A 26719-nucleotide genomic window follows, 5' to 3' on the forward strand; every position below is an offset into this window, starting at 1 on the left:
CTGCTCCTCGGATGCTGCCTGAACTGCTGTATTTTTCCAGCACCACTCTAATCTAGAGTCTTATGTCAGCTGTTGGCAAAGTATTGGAGAGGATTCTGAGAGACAGGATTTATGTGAGTGCGTGTGTAAGTGTATGAGAGAGTGAGTGAGTGTGTGTGTGTGAGAGAGTGTGTGTGTGTAAGTGTGTGAGAGAGTGAGTGAGTGTGTGTGTGAGAGAGTGTGTGTGTGTGTAAGTGTGTGAGAACATGTGTATGTGTGAGCATGTGTGTGTGAGAGCATGAGTGTACGCAAGTGTGTGTGTGAGAGTGTATGTGTACGCAAAGTGTGTGTGAGAGTGCATGTGTGTATGTGCAAGAGTGCATGTGTGTGCAAGAGTGTGTACATGCGAGAGTGTGAGTCTGTGTGTGTCTGAGTGGGTGCATATGAGAATGTGAATGTATAAGTATGTGAGTGTGAATCTATGTAAATGAGTGAGTGTGCATGAACATCAGTGTGAGCGAGTGAGAGTTTGTGTTAGACTAACAGCTGCATGAAAGGTTGTTGGAGCTTCCTCCTGCTCCGGTGCACTGTCACCCACAGCCAACTCATTCAGCCACATTTTCACCAAGTGAGAAGAACTGGCTTAGTCATTTGGAACAGGAGTGGCCAGATCTCCCCCAGAACTGGAGTGAGGGCAGGTAACCATGTCGTCTTCATTCTAATTGCTCCAGTCAACCATCAAATCCTGCCCCTTCCATGGCCTCAATATTTCTTTCAGGGGAGAATTCACGTCAGCTGTTGGAGCTGATCGCTGCCGTGATGTTTTCTGTCAGTCCAGCGCACTCTTGCCTTAGAAAAACCACCATAAAAACAACAGAAACTCGCCTCAAAGTGTACCAACACAATGAATTACTTTTGTAGGCTGATGGAGACAAAAATAAAAGCATGCCTTTGATTTTGAAATGTCTTTATTGGGACCACAGAACTATTTTAAATTGTTCAAATTAAACAGATTCCTGAATATCAAATATCTGCAAAATTGTTCACGTGAATGAATGATCTCAGGATCAAAGGGTTATCAAATGGGTAGGAATGTCTTCACCCAGAGACTGGTGAATCTCAGTAATTCTCTATCCTGGAGAGCTCCATCAATGGGACAAATCAATTGATCCCTAGATCCTAACGATATCGAGGGATGCGGAGATGAGATTGAAAAGTGATCTTCAGAAAGATCAACCGTGATCTTATTGAGGAGGTTCGAAGGGCTGAATGGCCTTCCCCACTACAGATGTCCAAATCCCGATTTCCTACGTCCTAACTTGCACCAATTCACCCCATATCCTTGTGTTTGTCAATCCATACTAGGTCCATGTTAGGTACTGCCTCAATCTTTAAAATATTTATCCTCGTTTTCAATTATCTGGACGACCTCAATGCTTTTCTGGTGTTTTTTTTAATATATAAACAGCTCAACATTGAATCTGCTCTCGTGTGACAGGATGCCCGGGGATGTGGTTCATGCAATGACCTTCGAAAGTGGGCTTTGGTGCGTTCGGCAGCAACTGGTACACGCCATAAGAGTTTCCTGTATCATGGAGACTGATAAATTGACTTTGGCCAATCACAGATTCAACCAATTATCCTGAGCCACATCAGAAAAACATAACAATTCAGCGTTACAACTCTCAATCGGCTGTGAAATAACAGTACCCTGTGTTCACAAGTGTGGCTTCGAAAACAGATACACGATCAACGGTTTTCATCAAGACATGCAGCAAGAATTCCAAATCCCAAAATGGAACAACAATTTACACTGCATGAGAAACTGGGTACTCATTGGTTGGCAAGTGGTTTCCGATTGGCTGAGACTTTGTTTTCAAAAATACACCAGGGAAAGGTCCCCCAACCCTTTTGTGTAAAAGAGGCAGGTCAACCCTGGTGGCTCAGTGGTTAGCACCGTTACCTCACCATCGGGGGGACTGTCTGGGTGGAGTTTGCACATTCTCCCTGTGTGTTCCAGTTTCCTGCCACAGTTCAAAGATGGGCAGATTTGGGGACTGACTATGCTAAATTGCCCATAGTGTCCAGGATGTGTAGGCTATGTGGGTTAGCCATGGGAAATGTAAGGTTACAGGGATGGGAAGGATCTGAGTGGGATAGTCTTCAAAGGGTTGGTGTGCAAACAGCCTGTTGGTGCATTCATTGGTGCAAACAGCCTGTTCCCACATTGTAGGGATTCTGTGATTGGTTGAGACATGTCATAGAGGAATATGCTAGGGAAGAGTGTCCACCAAGCTTTTGTTGAAGTGGAAAGACACTTCCTGGACAAATTCCTTTTGTCTGGAGAGGACTGCGCCCTGACTATGTATCTGTGTGGCCTCCAGCAAACGTTAAATGAGCCACGTTACAAGATCCACTCAATCATAAATGAGTTGTTAACATAGCTCTTGGTAGAGTCAGGCTTGTTCACAGAAACCACATAATGTTGGACACAGCAAGCTGAGTACAGTCAGCGCTTGGCCTCTTGTGAGCAGCTGAAGGGAACCTGCTGTTTGACTTTCTATTCTCACCTCGAGAGGGAAACTGTTTCAAGGCAGATTTATTAACTGTGAGTTGAGGAGATATAAGAACTAGGATGGGAGTAGGCCATCTGTCCCCTCCAGCCTGCTCCCCCCATTCAATATAAAAACATTCAGTGAGGAAACCTCAGCTGCTTCGCTGGGCGGGGAATTCCACACATTCACAACCCTTTGGGTGAGGACATTCCTCCTCAGCTCAGTCCGAAACCCGCTCCCCCTTATTTTGAGGCAATAGCCCCTGGTTCTAGTTTTCACCTCCCAGTGGAAACACCCTGCATAATTTTATGTTTCTACAAAGATTACCCTCGTTCTTCTAAATCCCAACAACTATAATCCCAGTCTACTCAGTCTCTCCTCATAGGCCAACCCCCTCAACTCCAGGATTAACCTGGTGAACCTCTTCTGCACCCCCTCAGTGCCAGTACATCCTTTCTCAAGTAAGGAGACCAAAACTGCACAGTACTCTAGGTGTGGCCTCACCACCACCTTGTACAGCTGGAGTCGAGTGTGGTAAGGAGCAGGTCAGGCAGCATCCAAGGAGCAGGAAGCTGATGAAAGGCTTTTGCCTGAAATGTCGATTTTCCTGCTTCTCGGATAGTACCTGACCTGCTGTGCTTTTCCAGCACCACACTCTTCGACTCTAACGCCCAGTGTCTGGAGTCCTCACTTTCGCCTATACAGCTGCAGCATAACCTCCCCACGTTTAATCCTTCATTGCTAGAGGGATGGAGTTTAATGTTCCATTTGCCTTCTTAACTGTCTGCTGCACCTGCAAGCCAACCTTGTGTAATTCATGCCCAAGGACCCCCAGGTCCCTCTGCCCAGCAGCATGCTGCAATCTTGCCCCATTTAAATAAATCAGCCATTTTGCTGTTATTCCAACCAAGAGGGTGACCTCACATTTACCCACATTGTATGTCATCTGCCAGACCCCTGCCCACTCACTGAACCAATCTCTATCCCTCTGCAGACTTCATGTCTTCTCCACACTGTGCTCTACCACTCACTTTAGTGCCATCTGTGACCTTTGACACACTACACGGGTCTCCATATTGAAGAGTTTAGGCAGCATTCAGGAGAGAGGGTGAGTTCTCACACAGATTAAATGTATGATTCTGCCTGACAGTGCAGGACAGAGTCCATTCACCCATTGAACCTGTGCTATTCCTCCAGCAAGTCCCACTCCCAGTTTCTTCCCCATGGCTCTCAGAATTTCCCACCTGCAAGAGTTTATGCTTTTAGAAGGTTTTGGGTTAAATTCAAATGGGGGTAAAGGCTAGCCTTGCCTATTGGCTCCAGAACCAATGGCAGCCCCATATTATGTCTTCCAGGGATAGACCAGCCAATCAAGTGCCAGTCAGATGTCTAACTGGACAGAGATGGGCACAGAGGGCAGAATACCCACCTGCCGAAAACTATCATCCAATCAGAGATCTAGCTGAATACTACCCACCAAATGCTATCAGCCAGAGATCTATCCACCCACCTAAAACTGTTGGCCAAAGATCTACCTGATGAAAATTGTCATCCAATCAGATCCACCTGCTAAACACTGTCAGCAAATCAGAAAGCTACCCATTGAACACTGAACCAATCAATCTAGCTGCCATAAACCGGCAGCCAGAGGCCCAGCTGCTGAAAACTGTTATCCAATCAGAACAGGATTCTCACTAAACAGGTACAACAATGGCTAAGAGGCTTCCTGCCGACCCTCTAGGGTTGGCAGGAAGATTCCAGCTGATCCCAGATGTGGTTTGGTCTGACCCGCGATGGAGACATGGGCTGGAGCATCCTCCTGATTTTCCATTGGCTGAACTCATCTCGCTTCCCATCGCCTTGGATCATGGTGGGAAGGGTAATGGGACACCATTCCCGATCTCTGGAAAGCTGCAGCAGGAACTCCACCTTGACACTGTGGCAGGATGTCAACTGCTAGTTTTCTGGAGGCCTGATGTTTCTCGCAAAAAAAACAGCACTCGCTGATTTCTCCATGAGAAGGGACAAGCTGCAGGAATGAACAACAAGAGACAAATTTACTTTTTTTTTTAAGAAAAGGCGTTTCAGCTTCTGAAAGGTTTGAGCTGACCTCAGACTGGCCTTGTGATTCTAGAGTATCTGCCCGCCAGTCAGAGACCAGAATGTCACTGTCTGCTCTCGAGGGGATTGAGGGGATCCTGGGTTGAGGTGCCAGCCTCTTGAAGTTTAACTGTACACTAAATTCTTCACTCTCAGTCCAGCCCTGGTACCCAAGCATACACTTAACGAATGAGCAGAGGGCTGATGCTCAAGCTGAGATTTTTACCAATGTCCACCCCAGTCCAACACCGCCTCCCCCACATCAAGCCGAGACAGGTCTCTTTGTCCTTCCAGGGTTAGAGGTCAGGGGTTTGGAAGGTCCTGTTGAAGGACTGAATAGCTGCAATGGAGATTAGTGTACGTTGCTGCTCCCCATAGGTCAGTTGGAAGGGGTGAATGATTCAAGGTGGCAGATAGCCAACCAGGAGCAGAGGGCACGGCCTCACAGTGAAGGGACACCGAGATGGGAAAGCAACCTCTTCAGCCAGAGGGTGGTGAATCTCTGGGACCCATTACGACAGAGAGCTGTGGACACCTCACCCATTGAGGGGATTAAAGGCAGTCTTGATTAGTGAGGGGCTTAAAGACTCCAGGGAAAAGGCAGCAGAATGAGGTTCAGAAACATATCAGCCATGATTGAATGGTGAAGCAGACTTGATGGGCTGAATGGTTATCTGCTCTTTATCCTGGATGACACTGAGCTTCCGGAAGGCTAGAGAAGTGCTCCTTCTCACTGGGAGGAACTACAGAGATCAGACCGGACAGTCTGGAGAAACAGGCTGGGAAAGGAGGAACGTGACTGCAAATACATGGTCTTAATTGTTTGAAGGAATTGGCTGCTCACCTCATTCCTCGGTCAGGTTGGTGATAATCTGCGCGGGTCCCTGTCACTAATTGCTGTCCAGACGAAAGGCTGCAATGAGAGAGGAGGGAAATCACACGAGATGAACTGTTTTGGGAGTGACAAAGCTGTGCAAGTGTCGAAGCTTGGGATTTGTCCACCTTCGGCTCCATTATTTTCTCCAGTACAATTTTCTTCAATTCCTCATCCCCCACCCCCACCCCACCCCCCAGATCCACTTTGATCTCCAGTTCTGGAGCATTGCTGGGGTCTCTTTAGGGGAAACCAACACAAATTAATCATTTGGTTTCTCCAGCACTTCTTGATTTACCCATTATACATTCGTGTGACTCTGCCTGTAGTGGACCCATACTCATTTTAGCCAAATGTTGCCTTTTTACATACCTCTAGAAGCTTTTACAGCCCTATCTTGCTTCTTATTTTTGCAAGATTGCATCCTTTCCTTTCCAATATCTTGCTCCTAGTGTTGTATTCTTTAAATCTCCCAATCTTCAGAATCACTGCTATTTCTCTCAATTTTGTCAGTTGTTTACAATAGAATGGAATCCCTATAATGTGGAATTTGAGTTTGTTTCAATGGTTGAGAAACTTCAGTGACGAGGATGGGACTAGAGAGCGTTCCCTTGGGGGATAAAGGAAACTGAGGCGTTTTCAAAATGCAGGAGGAGTCTGGGCAGAGCAGACAAAGAGAATCAATTCTGAGGAAGGGTCAGTGGACCAAAAACATTGACTGATTTCTCTTGACAGATGCTGCCAGACCTGCTGAGCTTTTGCAGCAAATTTGTGTTTTTGTCAGGGAGAAATGGTGTTCTCTCGTTACTGGACTGAGAACCGCAGGGCACAGGTTCCAAGTGTTTTACAAACGAAACTATTGCAAGGCAAGAAAAACAAGTCCGCAGAGAGTGTGGTTAGGTGCACAGCCTGGGAATGTGGTGGCGGAAGTTTCAGTTAAGGTATTCCAGAGGGGCATTGGACAGTTGGTTAAGTAGACATAATGGGAGTGTGTTGCTGGAAAAGCACAGCAGCATCCGATCTGCTGCGCTCTTCCAGCATCACACTCTCGACTCTGATCTCCAGCATCTGCAGACCTCGCTGTTTCCCAAGTCGAAATAATGTCCAAGGTTTTTGGGGGAAAAAGGCAGGAGATTAGTGCTGAGCCAAAATTCTTGATGTGGGAGGTGCTTGTGTTGGACTGGGGTGGACAAAGTCAGAAGTCACACGACACCAGGTCACAGTCCAACAGGTTTCTCGGAAGCCACAAGCTTTCGGAGCACTGCCCCTTCATTGGGTTAATTCCGTTCCACTGCTCTGAGGTAATCCCACTCCGTCCCCATGTTTAAAGTGTACCTTGCCTTTAAAAAGGGTTCGCCTTTAAGGACTCCATGTGCAGTATGTATACAACGCTGGCCTGCAGCTTTGTGTTTTCATGCTGCATGCACAAAATTCAATGGTTTGGCTGCACAGACCGATTCATAACTTACCATACGTTTAACTGTTTGAAATAAACCAAGCCACAGAGTTGATCCAACCCTGATGAGCAATCAAACACAAGATCATTATAACAAACTCAACACCCTGCATGTCTCGAAATAAACAGCTGTCAAGTATTTATCCCCTTTCCATTTGAAAGTCGAAACAGTGTCTGTTTCTAGCTCCCTTTCAGGGTGTGTGCTGGAGAGATCAACAACTGTCCAAAGTTCATTTTCCTAGTTTGCAAAATCATAACTGTTTACAATGGTCAGATCTCCTTTCCGCAGTGTTTTCTTTGGGTTATAAAACACATGTTGGGAAAATACCCATCTCTTGGTCTCTTTGCACAAAGCGTTGGGACATGTATATACACAATGATGTTTGTAAATGAATTTTCTGCATTAATCCTTTCCAGAAACATCTGCAGATTACAAACATAATTGCACTCTGGAGTTTTGCTTAATTATGTTTCTTGGCCACAACGAGTACAAAACAAAACAAAACAAAACATGATTGTCATTGTACATTCAAAACATCTGATCTTAGCCAAGCGTAATTGAGTTGATTCATTTCTATGTAATTTTTAAAAAAAGTTTATAAACAGGCATATATCACAAAGGGGTGTTTGACCATATACCAACCAGGTGGAGGTTAATCCCAAATTCAGCAGAAAGAAAGAGACATCAAAAGACAGTAAGGGGAAATCATTGGATCACTGTTTGCAGCATTAATCCTTGGTGGTAGGTGGGAGGGGGAAGGACCTTAAAGTTAAAAAGGATTAAGAGGAAACTCAGCCAAGATTCTGGTAAATTTCTTTGTGACCAGTGGCATTCTGGAAGTTCTGCTGGGACCGCTGTTGCTTGTAACGTAGATAAATTATTTGGATGAAAAATGTCGGTGTTCTGATTCATAAGCTTGGAGACAACAGGAAAATTGGTGGAATTGTGGTTAGTGAGGCAGGGAAATGGCAGATGGAGTTTTAGCTGGAAAAAGGGCGAGGTGATGCATTGTGGGAGGTCAAATGCAAGAGGAAGGTGTATAGTAAATGGCAGGACCCTAAGGAGCATTGATATTCAGAGGGATCTTGGGGTGCAAGTCCGCAGCTTCCTGAAAGTGGCCACACAAGTGGATAAAGTAGTAGAGAATGCATATAGCGTGAGGCATCGAGTCGGAAAGTTGGCAAGTCATGCTGCAGCTGTATAAAACTTTGCTCAGGCCACTGAGAAAATGAGGACTGCAGATGCTGGAGATCAGAGTGTGGTGCTGGAAAAGCGCAGCAGGTCAGGCAACGTTTCAGGCATAAGCCCTTCATCAGGCAATTTAGTCAGGCCCCATTTGGAGTATTGTGCACAGCTCTGGTCTCCACACTATAGGGGGATGTGGAGGCTTTGGGGAGGGTGCAGAAGAGGTTTCCCAGGATGTTGCCTGGAATAGAGAGTGTATTAGCTATTAGGGGAAGTTGATCAAACTTGGATTGTTTTCCTTAGAGTATAAGAATGAGGGCAGGGGGTGACCCAATAAAAAAGTATACAAAATTGAGTGGCATTGATAGGATAGATAATCAGACTGCCTTTCCCAGGTGGAAATATCAAATGCTAGGGAGCATAGGTTTAAGGGGAGGGGGAATATTTAAAGGAGATGAGTGAGGCAGGATTTTTTTTTAAAAAAAAGAGAAGGGGTAGGTGTGTAGAAGGCACAGCCAGGTGGTAGAGGCTGAGTTTTTTAAATTCATCTGTGGGAGGTGGGCATCACTGGCTGGGCCCAGTATGTATTGCCCGTCCCTAGTTGCTCCCTTGAGAAGGTGGGGGTGAGCTGCCTTCCTGAATCACTGCTGTCCATGTGCTGTGGGTTAACCCACAATGCCCTTAGGGAGGGAATTCCAGGATTCTCACCCAGCAATCAGTCAAACGCTCACTAGCGCCTTCTCAAGGCAATTAGGAATAAGTAACAGACATTGGCTTTGCAATCGTTACCCACATCCCACAAACAAATTGATAAAATACTCGTCAAGGGCTAGTTGTGAAGTGGTCTTGGAGGACACTGAACCCTGGATTGGTAGGCCTCAATTGGAAGCAAATAAACTGTGCATCAGCTTACTGGTTGTCTGAATCTAAGACCATAAGCAGAATTAGGCCATTCAGCCCATCCACTCTGCTCCACCATTCGATCACAGCAGTAATGTTTCTCAACCCCATTCTCCCTGTAACCCTTTAATCCCCTTAACAATCAGGAACCAATCTATCTCAGTCTTAAATACACTCAATGACTTGGCCCCCACAACCCTCTGTGGCAATGAGTTCCTCAGACTCCCCACCCTCTGGCTGAAGAAATTCCTCCTCATTGTCCCTTCACACTGAGGCTGTACCCGTTTCATAGAATCCCTACAGTGTGGAAACAGGCCCTTTGGTCTAAAGTCCACACTGACCCTCCAAAGCAAAACCCACCCAGACCCATTCTGTTACCATTATCCTATATTTACCGCTGACTAATGCGCCTAACCTGTACACCCCTGAACACTATGGGAGAATTTAGCATGGCCAATTCAATTAACCCACACAAGAGGGTGGCACGGTGGCTCAGTGGTAGCACCGCTGCCTCAGCACCAGGGACCCAGGTTGGATTCCAGCCTCGGGCGACTGTTTGTGTGGAGTTTGCACATTCTCCCAGTGTCTGGGTGGGTTTCCCCCCACCCCCACCCCCACCCCCGGTGCTCCAGTTTGCTCCCACAGTCCAAAGATGTGCCGGTCAGGTGAATTGGCCATGCTAAATTGTCCATAGAGTTAGGTGCGTTAGTCAGGGTGGGTTACTCTTCAGAGGGTTGGTATGGACTTGTTGGGCTGAAAGGCCTGTTTCCACACTGTAGGGATTCTAATCAATCTGTGGATTGTGGGAGGAAACCAGAGCATCCAGAGGAAACCCATGCAGACATGGGGAGAATGTGCAAACTCCACATACGCAGTCGCCAGAGGCTGGAATCGAACTTGGGTCCCTAGCGCTGTGAGGCAGCAGTGTGAAACGTTGAGCTATCCAGAATTCTGATCACCAAGATTCTATTGCACAAATAATGTACAGAGAAAATAAAATCATTAGCCAGCTAGCAAGACTGGGATAAAACCAGGCAGTATTCAGAGGTACTGGCATGTTCCCACTGAACACACACTGACTTTATTACTCACTCAAAGTCTTCAGGAGGGAATATCAAAAGACAATTTCTTCTCTGTGAAAGTAAGAGCAGGCTGATTTATAATTGCTCCTCTATTCAGAGGGCAACTTTGGTGAAGAAAATTCAGCTTGGGGGCAAATAAAAAAATCAAAGCCAAGGCAAAAAAACTTTACTTGTCACATTCTCTGTCACCAAATCCTCTCTCCCCTCCGCCCTCAAGCGGGACTGACTATTCTTTCCACTCGGGCAGTTAGACACACTATTGTTGAAGGGCTTTTGCCCGAAATGTCAATTTTCCTGCTCCTTGGATACTGCCTGACCTGCTGTGCTTTTCCAGCACCACTCCAATCTAAACTCTGGTCTCCAACATCTGCAGGCCTCACTTTTGCCATTGTTCTGCCATTCTCACATTCCATCAGTTAGTCTGAACTAACACCCTTTCTCAACTGACCAGTATGGGATTAATCCAACCCCCTCCACACTTCTCTTCAGCTCTGAAGAAGAGTTATCTAGACTCCAAGTGTTAGTTTGCTCTCTCTCCACGGATGCTGACTGACCTGCTGTGATCTCCAGCATTTACTGCTCTCAGTACAGATTCTAGCAGCTGCAGCTATTTGTTCCCAGAAAGGGAGGAAAAACATCTTCGCACAAGAAGTTGGAAACATGGAACACTCACAGAAAAAACAAACATTCGTTGGACCCAGCAAGGGGGATAGATATTTGCCAGTCGTGGGGGAAAAAAAAAGAATTTTGGAGCTGGGATAAGTGATTTAATAAAGAATACAAATTGATTGGTGCTCAATAGTCCTCCCTTACTCCTTTGACTCATCTATAGAACCCCTACAGTGTGGGGATAGGCCATTCATCCCAACAAAAAAAAGGGGAGAAAGTGTGTACTGCAGACGCTGGAGATCAGAGTCAATATTAGAGTGGTGCTGGGAAAGCACAGCTGGTCAGGCAGCATCCGAGTGGGAGAGTCAATGTTTCAGGCATAAGTACTATTCCTGATGAAGAGCTTATGTTCAAACCCTCAAATCTCCTGCCCTTCGGATGCTGCCTGACCAGTTGCACTTTTCCAGCACCACACTTTTTGACTCATTCAGCCCACACCGACCCTCTGAGGAGCATCCTACTCAGAGACATGCCCCCACACTAGCCCTGCAACCCAGCATTTCCCATGGCCAATCTGCCCTAAGCTGCAAATCTTTGGACTGTTGGAGGAAATTGGAGCACCCTGAAGACACAGGGACAATGTACAAACTCCACGCAGACAGACAGTCACCCGAAGGTGTGAGGCAGCAGTGCTAACCGCTGAGCCACCGTTCCAGAGGCTACGAATTTTAATTGTGTTTTTTTATCTCAACTCTTCCCAGTTGTGATGCTGACATTCCCTACTGTTGGAATGCACACAGCTCACACCCTCAGAGGGCTTTCCCCCAACTCCATTGTCACCTTGTTTAAGACGACGACCTTTATATTAACTTTGCAGGAGCTCTGTACCAAAAACCAAACTGCAGCCACGTCAGATCTATCAAAAATATTTCACCACCCGACTTCAGCTTTACAATAAGCGCAGGAAGAATGTTGGATGACAGGAGGTGTTCACTGATGCAGAAGGCAATTATCTTCCCCCATCACCTTCTGCCAATTGTTAAAGGGTTTGATTTTGACTCCTAGAGCATGTTAGCATTCTGTTTGCAGTGAGGTTCGATAGTTAACAACATTCAGGGCAGCTCTTCAGGGAATCAAAGGCTGAAGGTGGAATGGAGTGCTCAGGGAGACAATCTACCATGATCTCATTGGATCTGCCTGCACAGCACACTCCTGCCTCTTCCTCCTATTTGTTCACGCACTTTGAGCTTCTCTGGCAAGACCACCATTTATTGACCGTGCTGAACCTGATGACGACTTGGAGATGATGGCGCCATATTAGTGACCCCCACAAAATGGGGGACAGCCACTGTGGGTCACCAACTCAACCTCTAAATGGCAACACCACTCAATGTCTCCCCACCCAACTTCCTCAAGATGGTGACCCCACCATGTTGCTCCCCACCCGACCTACTCAAGATGGCAACCCACCCAGTCTCTCCCTGCCCAACTGGCTCAAGATGGCGACCCCCACCCAGTCTCTCCCCACTACATCTTCTCAAGATGATGACCCGACTTGTGCTGTATCTCCCTGTCGCCCCCGACATTCAAGAGGTCCCGGGTTTTGGTGAGCCCAGCACCAACAAAACAAGCCCTACTACTCATGGGGCGGCACGGTGGCTCATTGGTTAGCACTGCTGCCTCATAGTGCTAGGGCCCAGGTTTGATTCCAGCCTCAGGTTACTGTGTGTGGAGTTTGCACATTCCCCTGTGAATGTGTGGGTTTCCTCCGGGTGCTCCAGTTTCCATCCCTCAATCCAAAAGATGTGCAGGTTAGGGTGGATTGGCCATGGGAAATGTAGGGTTCTCTGGATAGGGTAGGGGATGGGTGTAGGTGAGATGCACTTTGGATGGTCTGCGTGCACCTGATGGGCTGAATGGCCTGCTTCCACACTGTCGGGATTCTATTCTAACCTGCTGCTGCTGTCTCACCTTTGCAAATACAACTGGGAAGGTGTTCTCATTGAATTTGGAGTACAGCTCAGAGTCAACAGGGTTTAGAGTCACATGTAGGGTCAAAGTGGAGAGACTTCCCTCCTTAAAGTGAACCTTAAAAGGGGTCTTAAGTCAGTGTACAGTATTTTTGTGGCCAATTGTTGCTAACCTGAGTTTATTTTGTTTCACATGTGGATTTAATTAAAATGAATTTAAATGTCCTCAGCTGCTAAGGTGGGTTTTGAACTTGGGATCATTAGTCCAGTTATACAATTATCATGCCACCGTGCAGAGCTTGGGTTCTTAATAAGATTTGTACTGGAGGTGTTAGTAATGGTTACATCTAAAGTATGAAATGCAATTCACAGGATGTGGGGCATAGATCTACAAGAAAGAGTAACTCCAATTTAAATTAGAACCAACTTTTACATATGCACCAAAGAAAGTATTCCATCCAGGTTCATCATAGTGTGCTTTGGCAACTGCTCTGCCCAGGACCATAAGAAACTACACAGAGTGAACACAGCCAGCCATACAGTCAGAGATGTATAACATGGAAACAGACCCTTCAGTTCAACCCGTCCAGATATCCTAACCTAATCTACCCATCACACAAATCAACCTCCCATGGAGTCTCACAAACTGGCTCCATCTACACTTCCCAGTGCCTCTCGGGAAGGCAGCCAGCACTAAAGACTCTCTCCCATCTGGCAGAAGATGCAGAAGTTTAAACACATACACACAGATTCAAGAACAGCTTCTCCCCCGCTGTATTAGACTGCTGAGTGGAGCTCTCAAATTTCAAATCTGATGTTCATCTTATTTTTGTGCACCTCCTGTGTAACCCTGTACACCTCGCTCTGTCTAAACATCCTGTGATCTGTATGTCCTTGCATGGTTTGATCTGCCTGGACTACAGAACTGGCTCAAAAGGTAGAAGACAGAGGGTGGTGGTGGAGGGTTGTTTTTCAGACTGGAGGCCTGTGACCAGTGGAGTGCCACAAGGATCAGTACTGGATCCACTACTTCTTGTTATTTACATAAATGATTTGGACGTGAGCATAAGAGGTACCGTTAGTAAGTTTGCTGATGACACCTAAATTGGAGAGGAAGTGGACAACGAAGAAGGTTACCTCAAATTACAATTGGATCATGATCAGATGGGCCAATGGGCTGAGAAGTGGCAGATGGAGTTTAAATTTAGATAAATGAGAGGTGCTGCATTTTGGGAAATTAGGACTTATACACTTAATGGTAAGGTCCGAGGGAGTGTTGTTGAACAAAGAGACCTTGGAGTGCAGGTTCATAGCTCCTTGAAAGTGGAGTCGCAGGTAGATAGGATAGTGAAGGAGGCGTTTGGTATGCTTTCCTTTATTGGTCAGAGTATTGAGTGCAGGAGTTGGGAGGTCATGTTGCAGCTGTACAGGACATTGATTAAGCCACTTTTGGAATATTGCATGCAATTCTGGTCTCCTTCCTATCAGAAGGATGTTGTGAAATTTGAAACAGTTCAGAAAAGATTTAAAGGATGTTGCCAGGGTTGGAGGATTTGTGCTATAGGGAGAGGCTGAACAGGCTGGGGCTGTTTTCCCTGGAGCATCGAAGGCTGAGGGGTGACCTTATAGAGGTTTATAAAATCATGAGGGACATGGATAGGATAAATAGACAAATTCTTTTCCCTGGGGTTGGGGAGTCCAGAACTAGAGGGCATAGATTTAGGGTGAGAGGGGAAAGATATAAAAGAGACCTAAGGGGCAACATTTTCACACAGAGGGTGGTACGTGTATGGAATGAGCTACCAGAGGAAGTGCTGGAGGCTGGTACAATTACAGCATTTAAAAGTCATCTGGATGGGTATATGAATAGGAAGGGTTTGGAAGGATATGGGCCAGGTGTTGGCAGGTGGGACTAGATTGGGTTGGGATAGCAGGTCAGCATGGACAGGTTGGACTGAAGGGACTGTTTCAGTGTTGTACATCTCTATGACTGCTCACTCAACAAAACTTCTCACTGTACTCAGATACACATAACAACAATAGATCAAAAATCAAAGAAAGTTCAAACTTACTCAATACTCACATGCCAGACCTGCTGTCAGCAACAACAGCATCTCCTTTCCAGAATGTTCTTTCCCTCCATTGTCTACAGGAAGCCCATCATCCATAAATCCATTCAGAGATAATGTGGGCAAAAAGGAGTTCCATTTCCACAATGCCTTTCACCATGTCCCACAGTCCTTTCCAGCTGGTGAGGTATCTTTGGAATGTCATTCACTGTGGTGATGTTAATAATCTTTTGTTGTGAAACTGCATAAGGGTCTTCAAACCGTTTAGAAAGTCTGTCACAGGTTTCTCTTCAAAATGTTCACAGCGTTGGCAGCTTTTGGAAACGTTCTGAGAGAGAGGACAGTCCAACTCTGATTATGCTGAGTATTCACTCATTCAGACATGTCGGAGGTTACATCAAGTGTTTAGGGTTGTCAGACACCAACCCCAATGAATGTAAATACTCCATCCCCATCTTTTCATCACCAGACACCATCCGACCTTCCCCCTCGACCACTTACCTTAACCAATCGGAGTTCCTCATTCTCAGTACACCCTGTGTTTTTCCATGGGACATGGGGTATTACTGGGCAAGGTCAGCATTTATTGCCCATCCCTAACTACCCTGGAACAGAGTGTGGGTCTGAATCAGGCAAGGACATCAAATTTCCCTCTCCAAAGGATGTAACTAAACTTGAAATATTTCAGAAGAGGTTTACCATGATGTTGTCAGGGTTGGAGGATTTGAGCTACAGGGAGAGGCTGAACAGGCTGGGGCTGTTTTCCCTAGAGCGTTGGAGGCTGAGGGGTGACCTCAAAATCATGAGGGGCTTAGATAGGATGAACAGACAAGGGATTCCTGAAGGGCTCATGCCCAAAATGTGGATTCTCCTGCTCCTTGGATGCTGCCTGACCTGCTGCGCTTTTCCAGCAACACATTTTCAGGTCTGATCTCCAGCATCTGCAGTCCTCACTTTCTCCTAGAGGAAGTGGTGGAGGCTGGTACAATTACAACATTTAAAATGCATCTGGCTGGGTATATGAATAGGAAGGGTTTGGACTTTAGAGGGATACGGGCCGGGTGTTGACAAACGGAACTAGATTAGTTTAGGATATCTGGTTAGCATGGACGAGTTGGACCGAAGGGTCTGTTTCCATGCTATACACCTCTATGACTCTATGTAGTCAGAAGCCACACACCAAAAGCTTGGGATTTCAAATAAATCTGTTGAACCATAACTTGGTATGGTGTGACTTCTGACTTTGTTCCACCAAGTCCAACACCAGCACCTCCATATCACTTTGTGCCTCTGAGGTGGGATTTGCCAAGAGATCTCTTTAAGTCGTGCTTATGGATTCTGATCAGATCTGTACTGGGATCACGAGGAGGGGACTCAGGGCTGTCAAACAGACATGGAACATTTGTAAATGGGATAACACCTTGGAAAAATTGCTTGTAGGTTTTACAGTGTGAAGGGGGCCATAGAGAAGGCCAAACAAAGCTGTGCTCTGTTGATTTATTGACATCAAGCGTCACAGAGAAAGGACGTGGCACGCTGACTCAGCGGTTAGCACTGCTGCCTCACAGCACCAGGGACTTGGGTTCAATTCCAGCCTCGGGTGACTGTCTGTGTGGAGTTTGCACATTCTCCCAGTGTCTGTGTGGGTTTCCTCTGGGTGCTCCAGTTTCCTCTCAAAGATGTGCAGGCCAGGTGAATTGGCTATGCTAAATTGCCCATAGAGTTAGGTGCATTAGTCAGGGGTAAAATATGGGGAATAGATCTGGGCAAATTACTCTTCAGAGGGTTGATGTGGACTTAGTTGGGCCGAACAGCCTGTTTCTACACTGCAGGGAATCTAATCTAAACAAAAAGAAAGAAAGAGTTAAAAATCACACAACACCAGGTTATAGTCCAACAGGTTTAATTGAAAGCACTAGCTTGTGGAGCACTGCTCCTTCATCAGGTGATAGTGGAGGACACTGTTCTAAGGCACAGAATTTATAACAAAAGTTTACAGTGTGATGTAACTGAAATTATACATTGAAAAATACCTTGACTGTTTGTCGAGTCTCTCATCTGTTAGAATGACCATGAGTTTCACTTCTTTCATGTATAAATCACAAAACGTTTTTTAAAAGTTGCATTCTCAGATTAGCGGTAACAATTGGTATTAGCGAGACAATATGTGAAACTATCATGGTATCTGAACAGATGAGAGACTCAACAGACAATCAAGGTATTTTTCAATGTATAATTTCAGTTACATCTCACTGTAAACTTTTGCTATAAAGTGTGTCTTACAATTGTGTCCTCCACAACCACCTGACAAAGGAGCAGTGCTCCGAAAGCTAGTCCTTCCAATTAAACCTGTTGGACTATAACCTGGTGTTGTGTGATTTTTAAACTTTGTATACACCCCAGTCCGACACCGGCATCTCCAAATCATAATCTAATCTAAGCCTTTGATAGTAACACTAGATTGCTAGTGGGGGTCAGGACACCTTAACTCTACTCATTTTTACCATGGTCCACAGACATCACTTATAAACACGCAGTTGGCTGCGGGGTTCAGCATCTGAATGATTGTGTAGCAAGGACGGACTTCACGGTCAAACTTACCAGATGAGAAAGATGGAAATCAAAGGCTCGTTTTAACCTGACTATGATGTCAGAGACGTTCTGCTTCAAAGTTCCGTCATATTCAAAATCCAAGACGTTTAGTTCCTCTCTGAAACACTCCATTGCCTCTCTCTGGCAAGTCTGCAGCGAAAATGAACATCACACCGTTTTTATGTGGCTGCACGAATAAAGTCAGAGATCAGCTGACAGACAACATGAAGGGCAGCAGCAGTACACACAGCTGGTGACACTGTCAGCAGAGGGCCTTCCCTCTGTGAGCATGATGTTAATTTTGCCCATCTCCAATTCAAAAAGCAGTTAAGAGTCAGCCACTTTGCTGTAGGTCTGGAATCACATGTAGGCCAGACAGGGCAAGGATGGGCAGATTTCTCTCCCTAAAGGATAGAGTCATAGAATCATGCAGTGCGGTAACAGGCCATTCAACCAATCAAATCCACACTGACCCTCTGAAGAGCATCCCACTCACCCTATCCCTCTAACCCCACATTTCCCCATAGCTCATCCACCAACCTACACATCTCCGAACACTATGGGACAACTTCCCAGGGCCATTCTACCCAAACCAGCACATCTTTGGACTGTGGGAGGAAACCCACACAGACGTGGGGAGAACGTGCAAACTCCACACACACACAGAGGTTGGAATCGAACCTGGGTCCCTGGCACTATGAAACAGCAGTGCTCACCACTGAGCCACCATGCTGCCCTCAGAGTCATCCAGCACGGAAACAGACCTTTTGGTCCAACCAGTCCATAATCCGGAACTAAACTAGTCCCACTTTCCTGCACTTGGCCCATATCCCTCCAAACCTTTCCTACTCACGGTCTAACCTAAATCAGCACGAGCCAATGCCCCACTTTTCATTGTGCAAGTCCTGCTCTTATTTGTGAGATCAACTTTTAATCCCAGATTCTCTCATTGAACTTAGATGGGGTGTTTTGTCTCTACACTCTCAGGGCATTAGTTTGGGAAGCTGGAATATTACTAGCACAGCAACATTCCCACCACATCCCATGTGGCAGAGAGGAAGCTCTCAGTTTTGCAGAGGATTTAGGAAAATTCCGTGTTTTGTTAAAACAAGGAGGCAGAGACGTGAAACAACAGAAAATGACGGAAATGAACAAGTTGATCTGACTCCTTGGTCTAGACACGTTGCTGCACATTTTTCAAATATTAACACAATCCGGTTTTTAAAACAAAAACCAGAACATGATGAATATCAGATTGACTAGATAGAACATGACGCATAATAATGGGAGGGAAAGATACGTATTCAAGCAAAAATGAAGTTGTTAGGAGAAAAAATCAAGAGGTACAAATGTATAGAAAAATGTGTAGCCCTTCAGTGGTACAGATCTTGAGTATTATTGAGAATAAGACATGTTGAAGCTTTTCATCTTTCATCTATCAGGACCATTCACAAGAATAGCAATTCAAAGGGGAAAAGCAAGATTTAGATGGTATGAAAGGAGAGTGCTGATTGGTTGGCAACTGGATCCTGGTCGCCCAGGGTATTACCATAGAGAATGCACCAATCAATGAAGACGGACATCGTTCTCAGCAAAATCCAGGGGTTTTTTTGACTGGCTGTTGTTGGTGATCCAACCCGCAGCAGGTGGACTGTAGCAGTTCAAGATGGCAGCTCACCCTCACCTTCTCCAGGGTCAACTAGAGACGGGGCAATACATGCTGAGCCCAGCCAGAGACACCCACATTCCCTGAATGAGTTTTAAAAACTGTGCTGAGTAAATCAGGAAAATAGGATAAATTCATCAAGCTGTCTCCCTCTCAGAACCTGTTGGAAAGTGTCTCTTGGGCTCTGTAGTTACAGCGCTGTGCCCAGTTTCACCCAGAGCAGGCTCAAGGGGTCAAACTGCCTCCTCCTGTTACTATTTATTATGATCTGTGCTCTGCACTTAGTGAAAAACTCTGAATTTTGTCCAACTATCCTCATCCCTGTCTGTGTTGCATTTGGGAGGAATTGGTCTAGAATGGGATAGGGGGCAGAGGGTTTGCAGAAGACAGTGGTTCAGATTCGGATGTGTAGATACAAGGCAGCTTTTGTAACCTTCATAGGACTTTGGTTAGACCACCCTTGGCATTCAATTCTGGTCGCCCACGTTACAGGAAGTGGGTGGAGACTTGACAGGGTGCAGTAGAAGTTTACCAGGATTAGAGGGTCTGAGCTACAAAGATGGGCTAGACAAACTCGGATTGATTTCTCAGGAGTGGCAGAGACTGAGGGGAGACTAGACAGAAGTCCATATATAAATATTATGAGATGCAAAGAGAGGGTTGATGGTCAGAAACATTTTGCCCAGAGTTGAAATGTCTAATACTAGGGCGTGTGCATTTAAGGTGAGAGGGGGCAAGTTCAAAGACGACGTGAGGGGCAAGTGTTTTACTCAGAGTGGTAGGAGCTTGGAACACGCTGCCTAGGGTGGTGGAGGCAGGTATGATAGGGGCATTTCAGGGGCTTTAGGATAAGCACATGGATATGCAAGGAATGAAGGGATATGGACCAGGGGCAGGCAGAAGGGGTTAGTTTAACTTGGTGTCACACTCGGCACAACGTGGTGGGCCGAAGGGTCTGTTCACATACTGTACTGTTCTATATTCTAAAGGTGACCTCCACTTCACTTTCATAACGTAGAGAAGTTAACAAACATAACATGCAAGATAAGGAGGAGGAATAAGATAAATAAAAGCTGATCATCAAATACTTACTTTGACATAGTAGGAATCAGGACAATACAATTTCAGGTCACCTTCATTTTCCTGGAGGATAGAATGTTGAATGTTTGTTTTTATTTAGCAGCTAATATTTGATATGTTATTATCCAACCTTTTAAATATCTTATTAAGAGAAAGAAATTCTCTCTTTAATTCCTGTAGGAGATGTCCGTCCCATCATTGCCACAGCAGAGAGTCAGGGATAGCCTTTCATTCTTGCCATTGAGCTGGGTGTGAATGCAGATGCTGTGTAAGGAAGGCCAATCACACAGAAAAAGATCCATCAGCCCATCGAGACTGCCCCAGTCAAAAACAATCACATCACTGTTGTAATTCCAGAAGGAGCTCATCTCAACTCCCCGTCAGGAATTCTGAAACTGTTCCTGTATATCATTCCTGTTCATTTTGAACAGAGGAAAACAAAAGGCAACTCATTGGGGCATTTGGAATCCAAAGATTTTTGATTTGTATCAAACTTCTGCCTCAGCTCGACGTATATAACATTTAAATGCTGTTGGTCCGACATTATTGGGTGTAGGGGGCCAGAGGAGGTGACAGAGATAGGGAGGGGGTATGGGGGTTGGGGGAGATGACAGAGATAGGGAAGGATGAGGTGATGCAAGGCTTTGACCTGAGGAATGGTAGGGAATTGGTGAATCAGGAGCCAATGTGGCTGGGGGGGTGGGGGAGTGGGGGAGGGGGTGAAGCTGGGAGAATGATGGGTAAGTGGGAGCTGGAGCGCGGTCAGAAACGAGGCTTCAGATATTCAAGTGAGTTTATGGAGTCAGTTATAGGCCAGACTGGGTGATAATGGCAGATTCCCTCCCCTGAGGGACAGGAGTGACCTAACTGGGTTTTTACATCAATCATACCATTACCATCCCTCACAGCCTGGTTTATTATTCCAGGCACTTAAACAACTACATTTCAATTTCCAGCAGATGCCAGGGTGGGCTTTGAACCCTCAGTTTACTCATCCAGTGGTATTACCGCCCTGTCCCCTTACATATTGGGAAGCCAAGACTGCTCATGGTGCTCTGGATGCGATCTCACCGGCACCTTGTACAGTTTCAGTAAGACTTCCCCACTCTTATACTCCAACCCCCTTCAAATCAGGGCCAGTTGATGTCAACTTTGCAATTTCCAGGGGGGAATGATTGTGTCAACGATGAATGAAATCACTCAATGTTGTCTCAAAACGCAGGCCATCAGCGATTCCACCAGTTCTTACCATTGCCTGCTGCAAAGCGGAAAGATCCACATCGAACTCCATGAAAAAGAGATTGCTACCGCTCCCAATGGTCACCCCCATCATGACACACAATGCAAGGCAGCAGTAAAACACACTCATGTCAGGGCTCTCTTTAGAGATATTGGTCAGTGAGCGCGGACGACACAACCGTTGGCTCCGAACGTTCCTCACTGCGTGTCTGTCTGATACGGTCAATGGTCAACATCTTCTGAAAGACAGAGCACAGGAAACCTAAAGTCCCACCTCTTAATTTTAACATTCCATACTGAGAATTGGCTGGGCATTTAATTCATCAATAAGCAGATGTCACTGACAAGGTCAGCATTTATTACCCATCCTGCAAGTGCAGAAACAGGCCATTCAGCCCATCAAGGCTGTTCTGACTCTCCACAGAGCATCCCACACCAACCCCTGCATTCACCAGGGCTAACGCACCTAGCCTGCACATCATGGGGTAATTTAGCATAGCCAATCCACCCTGACCTGCACATCTTTGGACTGTAGGAGGAAACCCACGCAGATACGGGGAGAATGTGCAAACTCCACACAGACAGTCACCCAAAGTTGGAATCAAATCCAGGTCCCTGGTCCGTGAGGCAGCAGTGTTAACCACTGTGCTGTTGTCCTGGAACTGGAAGGTGTGATGAATAGGACGAATTTAGAGGGATATGGGCTGAATGCTGGCAAATGGGGTGAGGGGAGATTGGGATCTCTGGATGGTACAGACGAGTTGGATGAAGGGTCTAATTCTGTGCTGTGTGACACAATTAACCAACTTGAAATTGAAATGTTAATCTCCAACATGGTAACCAAGTTGCTGGAATGTTTACTAATGTCTAGTTCAGGGGGCAGTTGAGAGTTAGCCACATCACTGTGGGTCTGGAGACACATGTAGGCCAGACTGGGTAAGGATGGCAGATTTCCTTCCCTAAAAGGACATTAGTAAACATTCCAACAATTTGGTGGTTACCATTATGGAGAGGAACTCTTCGATTTCAGATTGATTAATTATACTCCTGCTTCACCAGCTGCAGTGATGGGATTTGACCCGGTATCACCACTGTCCAGTGACAGCCCTATGACTAGATTTTCACAAACGTACCCAGTGGTTACATTCTTATTAAACTGCTCTTCTCTTGCACAGGAAGTAGTTTCATGTGTATCAGCAGTATCTTCAGAATCCATTGTAGCCCTTATGTTGGTACAAGTTTAGTTGGTACAGTCTAAGGGGCTTCCCACTGTATGGAGAGACTGATGGCCTCATGCTAATGACACTGGACTGTTAATCCAGAGATCCAGGTCATGTCCCATGGAATATGGAATCCCACCACAGCAAAGGCTAGATTTTGAAATCAACAGAAATAAGGAATTAAAAGGTCTAATGATGACCATGAATCGGTTGTTGAAAAATCCCATCTGGGTCATAATCTCCTTCAGGGAAGGAAACTGCCTTCCTTACCTGGTCTGACCCACATATGACTCCAGACCCATAGCAATGTGGTCAACTCTTACCTGCCCCCTGGACAATTAGGGATGGGGTAATAAATCCTGGGCCTAACCAGAGACACCCTCATCTCATGAATAAATAAAACTTTGCAGTAACCCCCCCCATGAATAAATAAAACTTTGCAGTAACCCCCTCCCACTAATTTGCTTGACATGCCTGGTAAGAGCCAACTCTATCAGGTGCCCAAGTTGAAATCAGCCAGCACAACACAGACCATTCTAGACTCAAGGTTTGACAATTTCAAGGCCTCCATCTTGCATCCTTCATTGACCTCAGCTCATCGGAAGCTCTGCTCTTTTTAACTGAACTAGTAGTTAAACTGCACTCGCCCATCACCCCACTGCACACACGGATTGGAGTCACTTCCTGGTTTGAGAATTCCTCAAATTCACAAGTGTCATCCCTCCTCATCTCTAACCTCCTCCAGGTCCATAAGTGTCCAATTCTGACCTCAAGAGCATTCCCAGATCCACCACTGGCAGCCATGCCTTCAGCTGCCTGGATCCCAAGTTCTGGAATTCCCTCCAGAAACCCCTCTGACCATCTCTCCTTCTTTAATATCCTCCTTAATTCCGAACTTCTAAACTGAGCTAATATCATCTTTCCAAATACCTCCCTATAGCTCTTGATGTTAAGTGAAATTTCTATTACATATGACCTTGAAACATTGCCTTACCATGAAGGTGCTGTGTTAACAGGATTTGTTTTTCTAAGTAAATTTAAATAATTCCTCCCAGTGTCGGAAGTTTGTCAAAGTTAAATAAACATTTTGCCTAAAAACAATTGTGAAAGATAATTTCCACTGCACAGAAATTTAGGAGTGGTTCCCATGAAGTGAAGCCAATTGTCAAAACATTGAAGAGAGAGGAAGCAAAAAAGTTACTCCTTTTTAGGCATAATTTGAATTTTGTTTTGGATGCAGAATGTCAGACTGGGATCAGAATCCCAAATAGCTTGAAAAGGAAAGAGCTGAATTATTAGTGGGCGGCACGATAGCAGAGTGGTTAGCAGCGCCAGAGACCTGGGTTCAATTCCCACCTCCGGCAACTGTGTGTGGAGTGTGCACATTCTCCCAGTGTCTGTGTGGGTTTCCTCCGGGTGCTCCAGTTTCCTCCCACAGTCCAAAGATGTGCGGGTTAGGTGAATTGGCGATGCTAAATTACCCGTTGGGATGTGTAGGTTAGGTGCATTAGTCAGGGGTAAATATAGGGTAGGGGAATGGATCTGGGTGGGTTAATGTTTGGAGGGTTGGTGTGGACTTGATGGGCCGAAGGGCCTGATTCCACACTCTAGGGATTCTAATCTAATTGGAGCATCTGAAAATTGAAATGGGACGATCACGCAACTCGTACATGGGTGAAGTTAAAAATCACAACACCAGGTTATAGTCCAACATTCCTGAAGAAGGGCTCATACCCAAAACGTCAATTCTCCTGCTCCTCGGATGCTGCCTGGTCTGCTGAGCTTTTCCAGCGCCACACTTTTCAACTCTGGTCTCCAGCATCTGCAGTCCTCACTTTCTCCTACCAGGTTGTAGTCCGAGAGGTTTATTAGTCCACCCATCCACCTGATGAACGAGCAGCACTCCGAAAGCTAGCGCTTGCCAATAAACCTGTTGGACTATAACCTGGTGTTGAGAGATTTTTAAATTTGTACACCCCAGTCCAACACCAGCATCTCCAAATCATTATGTGGGCTAGTACACCAGAGTTGGGCTGATTGGCCTTTGTCAGCATTGCGAATTCCACTAAAACAAACATCCACCCTGTCAAATTAGTCCCTTTTGTCAATTTCTGTACAAGTGACCTCAGCGTGGAGCCCCGACCCAATTAACAATGAGCTTGTGGATAGAGTGCTGCAGAACTCCTGTTCTCAACAGCACCAATCTCCCAAAAAGGTTAACAGACATGTGCATTTAAATAGTGCCTTCACAACCTCAGGACACCCCAGTGATGTACATCTAAAGTGCCATCCCTTTTGCTATGTGGGAAACTCAGTGGCCAACTTGTGCACAGCAGGATCCCACAAGCAGCAATGTGGTAGCCAGTGGGGAATCTGTTTGATTGTTCATTTTCTGAGGGGTTAATGCCCACCAGTGTACCAAGGAAACATTTCTCTCTCCTTCTTTAAACAGGCACTGTGTGATCAGGTAGCACGGTGGCACAGTGGTTAGCACTGCTGCCTCACAGCACCAGGGACCCGGGTAACTGTCTGTGCACATTCTCCCACAGTCCAAAGGTATGCAGGTTAGGATGGATTGGCCATGGGAAATGCAGGGTTAAAGGGTCACGGTGGGGAGGTACTTCAGAATGACTGAATGGCCAGCTTCCACATTGTACGGAGCCTATGATTCTATGGCTTCGGTTGAGCCGAGTGGTGGAATATGGCACAGTGTAAACACCCAGTGTACAATATAGCAATTCCAGTCTCAGGGCAGAGAAATCCAACTCGGAAATTCTGAATCAAACGTGACAGCATTAGCCCCTGGGAAAAGGCGGACACTGCCTTTGGTTTATCAATTTGCCAACTCACGTTCGCCTAACAGCTCCCTGGTTACCACTTCATTGGGAAGCAAAAGCCTGCAATAGTCCCACTCAGTCATCAGAGACAGTGAGGCAGCTGGTGGGGAGTTTAACCTGAGGGTCAGTGTGCCCTGGGAAGAGTTTGAAGGGGGAGTTCTTCAGCAGAACCTCAGCTGATGTGGGATTCGAACCCACGCTGCTGGCATCACGAAGCGACCCCCCCAGGAGGGTGTGGCTGGGTTAAGCTCCTTGCATAGTACATCAAATATTACACTGCAAAGAGACTGCTGGCAGATCCCCATTTCAAAAGCTCTGTTGTGGATCACCCCCTCCCCGTGATTAATGAAGAGCTCTGACACTTGAAGTACTGTTCTGGTAAAAATCCACTAGCAGCAAAGGCTGCTTCATGTGGTGCAGAGACAGTGCTCCTACCTCAGAGCCTGGGAGACCAGGTTCAAGTCCCACCTGGTCCAGGAGGTGGGTGATAATATCCCTGAGCCGATTGCTAAAGGACAATCCCTCAGCGTGAGTAACCAAGTCCCAGGTTGAGAGTTACCTTGTACGGTCTCCTCTCAGGCTCAGGAGTGCTTCCTGCATTTGCTGAACGTGTCTTCTTTCTTGATGCCTCTGGGTGGTGTCAATAGCCAGGACAGCTCCTGGGATGTTGGGGATCCCCTGTATTCTTTGGGCAAAAGCGTTCCGTTGCTTCCACAGGAATGCCGACTGGCTTTGCAGCATGTCAAGGATTTTTATTAACACCAAAGGCAGGTGGAATAGAGCCAAATGTAACTAGCTTCCTTTTCTAAGAAATCTGGCCGACGTCATAAAACTTCCCTCTGAAAGTTTGGCACTGCTGTAGATCCGGTGTGAAGACTTCTTGAAGCAATCTTTGGTTTCTGTCCAAGGTAAAAAAAAGGGAGGATTACATGATCAGATCTGGTAACAGAGCGTTTTAATGGTGTGAGCCAGGACTGTTTCTCATTCATCTTCTGTCTATAGTTGTCTGACCTCTTTAAATCCTACCACACCCATTGACCAATAGGTTAGAAGTGAATTCATGCAGATATCCCACAATACCGAAATGGTCAATTCACTAGGGAAACAGCTTGGCCTCACAACTTTATTAAGAAACAAATGACAGAAATACTTTAACACTAACAGTACTGTTCCTAAACCTGCCCCATTCCCATCATACTTCAAGTCTCAGTAGTTTTAGGCAAAAGTGAGGATTGCAGATGCTGGAGATTAGACTCGAGAGAGTGGTGCTGGAAAAGCGCAGCAGGTCAGGCAGCATCCGAGGAG

The 26719-nt window shown here is 46.0% G+C and overlaps 1 protein-coding gene across 1 annotated transcript; it reads right to left on the bottom strand.

Moving 5' to 3' along the window:
- Window positions 1-963: 963 nt before the first annotated feature.
- On the bottom strand, window positions 964-26237 carry LOC140454631 (interleukin-15-like). Its single transcript, XM_072549537.1, has 7 exons — window positions 25974-26237; window positions 21368-21596; window positions 20131-20181; window positions 17382-17522; window positions 14795-15108; window positions 5479-5547; window positions 964-4563 (listed from the first exon to the last, which is right to left on the bottom strand). The coding sequence occupies exons 2-5, from the start codon at window positions 21485-21487 to the stop codon at window positions 14986-14988; spliced, it is 435 nt and encodes a 144-aa protein (XP_072405638.1). The 5' UTR covers window positions 21488-21596; window positions 25974-26237; the 3' UTR covers window positions 964-4563; window positions 5479-5547; window positions 14795-14985.
- Window positions 26238-26719: the final 482 nt, after the last annotated feature.

The sequence above is a fragment of the Chiloscyllium punctatum genome, chromosome 29, assembly GCF_047496795.1.
Source record: "Chiloscyllium punctatum isolate Juve2018m chromosome 29, sChiPun1.3, whole genome shotgun sequence".
In the NCBI taxonomy this organism is placed as follows: domain Eukaryota; kingdom Metazoa; phylum Chordata; class Chondrichthyes; order Orectolobiformes; family Hemiscylliidae; genus Chiloscyllium; species Chiloscyllium punctatum.